This window comes from Vigna angularis, chromosome 8 (genome assembly GCF_016808095.1).
Source record: "Vigna angularis cultivar LongXiaoDou No.4 chromosome 8, ASM1680809v1, whole genome shotgun sequence".
NCBI lineage: Eukaryota > Viridiplantae > Streptophyta > Magnoliopsida > Fabales > Fabaceae > Vigna > Vigna angularis.
In genome coordinates this window covers 27,112,397-27,120,196 of record NC_068977.1, presented here as the reverse complement: position 1 = coordinate 27,120,196, position 7,800 = coordinate 27,112,397, and the positions used below count along the sequence as shown (strand labels likewise).

Genomic DNA, 7,800 nt, shown 5'->3' with positions numbered 1-7,800 from the left:
CTCGAAGTGTTGTTTTTAAGAGTTCATTAAAGTCTTGTAGTGGGACCAAGTCCACCTTGACCCTGAACTTAACCCACTTTAAGATGAGACATTAATGACTGAGACTTTTATTGGCCCCCTCATTTGGTGGCCCCTTAAGAAAGAGCTTATTTAAGAGTGAGTTTGTTAAATTGACAACTCTATCTCATAATATGTTTGTAGTTCTCTATGAAGAAAAATTTTCAAAATATAAATTTCATCTCATTAAACAGAATCAAACACATATATTATTGTATAGAATACTTGCACAATTATACATTCATCTATCCCCTTACAGTGTTGAGTACTCCCATATGCAAAACCACATGCTCTTATGTAACATATGATTATAGTAGTAGAAACCATATATGAAACAACATAAGATAAACTAGCATATTTTGAAAGAACAAAATCATTTATAAAACTAACATTTCACACGTTACATTGTTTCACTAAACATTCCAACATATACATCATACCATTCATATTATATATATATATATATATATATATATATATATATATATATATATATATATATATATATATATATATATATATATATATATATATATATATATATATATATATATATATCACTATTGACATTATACACCACTTTCGGAAGACACAAGTCCTAAATTAAACTAATAGATTATGCATTATTTGTCATACTACCTCTTGCTCACACAAAACCACATAATTAGGAACTAATCTTTCTCTGATAAAAGGGTGCATTTCGTATAATTTACTTGAAACAATTCTCTTTCACATTAATTTAGGTTATATGAACCTCCATCGACTCTCACTACTTTGATATCTTTCTCTATGTGAGTCTGATGATTGGTAGAATCGAGATAATCTTGCCAAGGAATCTCTATTGAATACACATCCTAAAATCTGATAACATATTATTTCCTCCTTAGAAATACTACATTAACATCACTTGCACATTCAATCAACAATATTAGTAGATTATGGTTGTTGCCTAGACTCTACTCAGTCTTAGTAGATTATAGGTCTTGCCCTTGCTTTATTCAACCACCCACCCACACACACAAACTAGGTAAATCATAACAAGTTTGCATAATTCATAAAACTTGACAGATATATTAATTTGATCTATTGGTTCCAATTGGTATTTTTATCTCTTTTATAAGTCATGTTATATACATTTTAGTTCTAAAATCTAGTAACATGATCCAATTTAACCAATGTAATATACCTATCCTCAAATTATTCTTCAATCATATAAAATAATGGTTTAATCATTTCGAACATCCTTATTTGTGGAGGTTTTTCTCAATTAGGTCCTCGTATTCAAAATGGTCTCAATTAGGTCCTTTATTTTGTAAAATTAAATCAATTTAGTCATCGCCGTTAATTTAGGTAGACGGCGTTAAAAATTGTTGTCCGTGGCAGAATGACGTTACCAAATTTTACTAACGTGGCCTGAGTTGAATTTCTTTTATTTGCATATTTAAAAAACATTAATCAAAACATCTCTAAGGAATGCAAAGGGTGGTTATCAAAAACCCAATAATCATAATCAAACTCACCCAGAAGAATCTAGAAGCTGAAATGAGTCTTCTTAAACTCATCAGGAAGATCTTCTTCCAAAAGCGGATCGTCCTCCTCCTTATCACCCTTCTTCCCTAAAAACTCGGACTGGGCCAGCAACCTCGACTGCGAGGACGGAGTGAGATGGTTTCCATTGAATTCCTTGATTCCTTAAATTAGGATTTCAATCTTCAAATTTAGGGATTTCAATCTGCAGATTTTTTTTTCTACGATTGGTTTCCTCCCTTTAACAGTCACGTGCACGCTAGGGAGTTAGTGTTTTCCATCATCACTTTCTGTCCATATTCAAGATTTTTCCCTTTGTTTGCTCTTTCACTTTCTCCATAGACAACGATTTTCCGGTTCCGGGACACCCGCAAATGTACAGATTCCCGACCTTTCTCCATAGACAAGTGCAAAGCTAGCTTCACCACCTTTATTTGCTCACCATCTATTATTCAGTCAACAAAAACACCACTACATAAGAAGACAGTGAGAAAGAAAAGAATCTCGACCCCTACCTTTGGGATTCCACCTTGGTTTCACAGCTACCGGATCAGCTTGGTTTTCATCTGTGCCGAAATTGTTTACCTGCAAACGAACGACAAGCAATCGATCACAGGAATTGAAAGAGATGAGAGAGCGTATGTAGGGGAATTAGGATTTTGAGAATTACATTGCGGGAGTGAGAGAGAGTGAGAGAGGTAACAAGAGAGAGTGAAAGAGGTAACATGAGAGAGAGTGAGAGGTAACAGGACACGTCATTAAAAATTCCACCACACTATGCCACGTCATTAAAAATTGCATAGTCAGCAAGCCAAACTACACAAATTTTAACGCCATCCAATAAATTTAACGGCAAAGTCAAAATTGACTCAATTTTACAAAAAAAAAAGACCTAATTGAGAACTTTTAGAATACGAGTACCTAATTGAAAAAAACCTTCACAAATAGGGATGTTCAAAATGATTAAACCAATAATTCAAACTAATGTCCATACCAATATTCAACAACAATAATCGTGCTTTACAATTCACCAAATAAGTAAATAAATGATAGTAAAATCACGTTCAAACAAATCAAATAATTCATCTTATACTAAAATGGAAAATAAGGTAACTTTTCTTACTTGAATCAAGTCATTCTAACTATTGAGCGTCAAGGATTCTAATTCTCATAAGATAATCTACTTATACAAAAAAAAATTTCAAATAAATTATTCGAATACATCTTTGTGATCACATCCAAACATATATTTATTTAAATCTAATAAAGTCACATGCATGGAAGTAATTCTTCTATATGTAAGTACATTTTCAAAAATGACTCAAAAATAAAGTAAAAGATGAATTTATTTTATATTATGACAAAAAAGAAAGGTTATACCCTGTACTAAAATGTCCAGGACAATTTTTCATATTAAAAAAAAGACCAGTACAGATGTTATAACTTTGAGAGGATAAATAAATAAAAAATTAAAAAGACGGTAATTTCATTACAAAAAATATTAATATTACTGACGGATTTTTATCGACGGATAAATATTCATCGATATATTTTAATTTTCGACGGAATTACAGACGATTTTTTTATCTTTTTTACCGACGGTCAAAAGCCTTGGGTAAGGCCGTTGGTAAGTGACATGCACATTACCGACGATATTACCGAAGGCTTTTGGCCGTCGGTAAAAAGAACGGGAATTTTCCCCGCCTATTATTTCGCTTGACGACATTACCGACAAATTTACTGAAGGTTTCTGACCGTCAGTAAAAAAGCGGAAATTTTCCGGCCCCAGTTTCGCATCCAGTGCCAATATATGTGGCAACCACTCATTTCTCCTTCTCATTTCTCTCCATCTCAGTGTAATACTTCTTCCCATCGCTGCTCTCCACCACTGCTGCTCTCCACCACCGCTGCTCTCCATTATCGCTGCTCTCCACCACCGCTGCTCTCCACCACCACTGCTCTCCACCACCGCTGCTCTCCACCACCGCTGCTCTCCACCATCGCTGCTCTCCACCACTGCTGCTCTCCACCACCGTTGCTCTCCACCACCGCTGCTCTCCACCACTATTGCTCTCCACCACCACTGCTCTGTTGCAATCCACCACTGTCCACTTTTCAGCCTTTCCGACAAACTCAACTTTTCCGGTAAGCTCAACTTTTCCGGCGATCCATTGCAAAGTTGATTTTTGTGATTAGGAACATTTCTCTTACAAATATGAGAATTGCAGAGAAACTTTCCATGATTCCCTATGATTTTAACTATTGAAAATAAATTGGTTGTTTAATTATTTGGAAATTAGTTTGTTACTGGCATGATGCTTTTTTGGTGGCGGAATTCATGAAAACGAAAAAAAAAATGACACAAAGGGAGGAAGGAAGAAGAAGAAGATGAACCAGATCGCGATAATTACTGACAGATTTACCGAAGGCCAGAAGCCTTCGATAATTACCAACGGTTTTACCAAAGATCAAAAACCTTCGATAATTATCGACGGCTGGAATATCCGTCGATAAAAGTTACCGACAATGTTTTTATCGACGGTATTTTGATCGTCGGTAAACGACAATTACCGACGGATTTGATACATTACCGATGAATTAAAACCGTCGGTAATATTAATTATTCTTGTAGTGTTTTTGATAAATTAAATTTAATGAATTAAATTAATAAGTTTATTCCTTTTAATAATAATCAAATTTCATTTATAAAGCACCACTTTCTATTCTACCCACTTTTAATCTCACAATAACACTCAACTATATTATTTTATCAAGTGGTATATATATATATATATATATATATATATGTATGATTGTTCTTATATGTTGACAAAAATTCTTAAATTTTCATTATTTTATAATTAAGAGCAATATTTAATAAATATTGTCTTTATAAGTATACAATCAAATACAAATTACATAGTAAGATATTCAATTTCACAGATACAAAGTACGATAAATATTAACTACTAATTGATTAGTAGATAACAAATATTAATAAAAATCATTATTTTCTTCTGCTATGTTTTTATTACTTTATTAGCATTTAAGATTTATTAATTACTATGCATTAATATGTAATATTAACACTACATATTCAAGGTTGGTAAACAGGGACAGTTAATATATATAATATATATATTAAAGGAACTGATTTTTATATATAAAAATTGATTTTTTTTCTACATTCACCCCTGATGATCTATTTTTTAATCAGGACTGTTTCTGTCATTGTATACTTTTAATTAGGACAGTTATATTTCTGCGTCTTTCTTTGCATATTAGCGAAGATGATGAAAACACAACCTCCAAGCTTTCAAATCGTTTCATATCATTTGATTCAAACGTCAGTAAGACTCTCGTTTCCGTCCGCATGAATAGAACTCACCTACATGCAAACACAAGTAAAAGAAATAAATAATAAAAATTAAAAGGATTTATTTCGTGAATTAAGGATTTTTATTGTTTAAAAAAATAAAAAATTATCCATTGGTTGTGTCAGCGCATTTCAGCAATATTTTTCTCTGTTTCTACAGTGTCACCCACACAAAAGAACGAAAGAGAAAAATTGTGGACTCTGTTCATCCCCTTTTAAAACCTTCACTTCAAACCTTTCCTCTTCACACACAACACAAATACCTCTCTCTTTCTCTCTCTCTCTCTCTTACACACTCACACACACTTCAACCATGGCGGTAGGACTCTCCGCCGCCATAACCTTGAAGCCCTTCCTCCGCTACCACCATCCCCACTTTCCCAAACCAATTCCAGCCACACTTCCTTTCTCTCCCTTGAGAAATTCCCACCACACAACCTTCTTGAAGACCCAAAAGTTGTCACCTTTCACTGTCTCTGTCCTAACGCAGGACCCCAAAAAAAGCACCCACATGGAAATTGAGGACCAGGAGCAGCCATCACCTTCTCCTCCACAAGTCTTGTCACCAAAGTTGGCGGAGAAGCTAGCCAGAAAAGAGTCTGAGAGGTTCACCTACCTTGTCGCTGCTGTCATGTCCAGCTTCGGGGTCACATCCATGGCAGTGCTCGCTGTTTATTACAGATTCGCGTGGCAAATGGAGGTAAAATTTGACCCCTTTTCTTACTCTTCTTGCCAAGGTTTCAAAAAAGGTTGCATGTTCCATGTGATCCCGATGTTGCAAAAAATTACTGACAAACGAGATAAATGTGATTCTGTTGCCGTCTTTTTTACAATTGTTGCTTGTGTGTCTTTGACATTGTTGTCATGCATGATTGGTGATTTGCATGTGAAGATAATTTGGTTGTGAAATTGGGTTTGGTTTTGTGTAGGGTGGAGAAGTGCCTTGGTCTGAAATGTTTGGCACATTTGCTCTGTCAGTGGGTGCTGCTGTAAGTAGTCCTGTTGACTGATTATGATTTCAATTCATTCAGTATTTTTTTTTTATGGTTTGGGGATTCATATCGGGTATGTCTTTTGGGAATTTCGATCAGAAAATTCAACTGGGTATGTCTGATTTTCAGGTGGGTATGGAGTTTTGGGCTAGATGGGCTCATAAAGCTCTCTGGCATGCTTCCTTGTGGCACATGCATGAGGTATGCTTTCAGTTCTTTCATCTGCATCCTGTTTCTTCTTCACTGTTTAACTCAATTTACTCAAGTACTTTGTTTAGTTCATTCTGGTCCTCATATTTAAGTGAATTTATTTTTTAGTGTTTACATTTTATTTGACAGACCAATTCCCATAAAAATGAACATTCTGAACACACTTTTTTTTACTAATTGTTTGCACCACAAAGTGTCAAATGATTCGGTTTTTTGGTGAATCCTTGTGATGTCTCAGCAACCAATGGCCAGAAACTACATGATCTGCTTCACACAAACTAACAAATTTCTTTACTTCAATTGCAGTCCCACCATCGACCAAGAGAAGGACCCTTCGAACTGAACGATGTATTTGCCATAATCAATGCTGTCCCTGCCATCGCTCTCCTTTCCTACGGTTTCTTTCACAAGGGACTCTTCCCTGGCCTTTGCTTCGGTGCGGTGAGTGAATTCCCAAAAATTCAAACTAAATATATTAATCCTTTTTGTTATATCTTAATTAAGAGTTTGATTGGGAGTGAAATTCTTAATTAACAGTTTCGTAGGAAAAGAGTTTTCATTAAACAATGATTACTGCATAGACTTTATTGTCAAACGAACACTTTTACTAAGATACCTTCAACTATGAACAGGGTCTTGGAATTACTGTCTTTGGGATGGCCTACATGTTTGTACACGATGGCTTGGTTCATAAGAGATTCCCTGTGGGCCCCATTGCCAACGTGCCCTATTTAAGAAGAGTGGCTTCTGCTCACCAAGTAAGTATCATCATCATTAGATAACATTATGCACAAAAAATCATTCTTTTTTATTATAATAAATGTTCTCACTTTCAAATCCATCTTTATACTAATAATACCATTCTGAATAATACATCTTCATCTTGGTATATTCTTTTATACAATTCGTGTATGCCTTTACACTTCACTATTTTTATATATTTACATTCTTAAAACCCATATTGTCTATTATTTTATTTGTATTTTAACTTTCGGGAATTTAAAAAATTAATTTAATCATCAAATTATGATTTTTACTCAGTTTTTAATTTCAAGACTCTGCTACATTAGTTTGCTTTAAGATTCGTGTTTTGAATTTAAGATCCCTGTTAAGGAGCAAAAAGAGATAGATAAACATACTTAACATTTTGATTTTCTCAAAGCAAAAGTAAGTAAGTATTTGTGTTAAGTTCATTTTCATGTTCTGATACCCGTGATACTGTTCTTGTCTTTATCTCAGCTTCACCATTCAGAAAAATTTGATGGTGTGCCGTATGGGCTGTTTATGGGACCAAAGGTATGCTGCATTTTGTTTCTTTTCGTTGTTCATGTCTATTTTATAATTCTTTTGAATTTATATTTCAGGTTTTAGTTTTCTATTCTTCTTGGAATTATTAATTTTCTGTTGATTACCTCAAACTTTGATCATTAATGTCAGTGAAAATGTTAAATATGAAATGCAGGAAGTTGAAGAAGTGGGAGGGCTAGAAGAGCTGGAGAAAGAGATAAGTAGGAGAGCAAGATTACACAAAAACAGTTCATCATAAAAGCTAGTACAAATCCTTAATTAGCTGTTTCAAAGAATCACCAATGTAAAGCAGAAATGTGAAATAAATTGATCCAAAAAATTTTGCTAGCA

At 34.1% G+C, this 7,800-nt stretch overlaps 1 protein-coding gene across 1 annotated transcript; it reads left to right on the top strand.

Moving 5' to 3' along the window:
• The first annotated feature begins 5,177 nt into the window (after nt 1-5,177).
• Nucleotides 5,178-7,800, top strand: LOC108344804 (beta-carotene hydroxylase 2, chloroplastic). The gene is made up of 7 exons (XM_017583304.2): nt 5,178-5,660; nt 5,890-5,949; nt 6,082-6,153; nt 6,469-6,603; nt 6,795-6,920; nt 7,402-7,458; nt 7,625-7,800. Exons 1-7 carry the CDS (start codon nt 5,274-5,276, stop codon nt 7,706-7,708), a joined length of 921 nt encoding a protein of 306 aa, XP_017438793.1. The 5' UTR covers nt 5,178-5,273; the 3' UTR covers nt 7,709-7,800.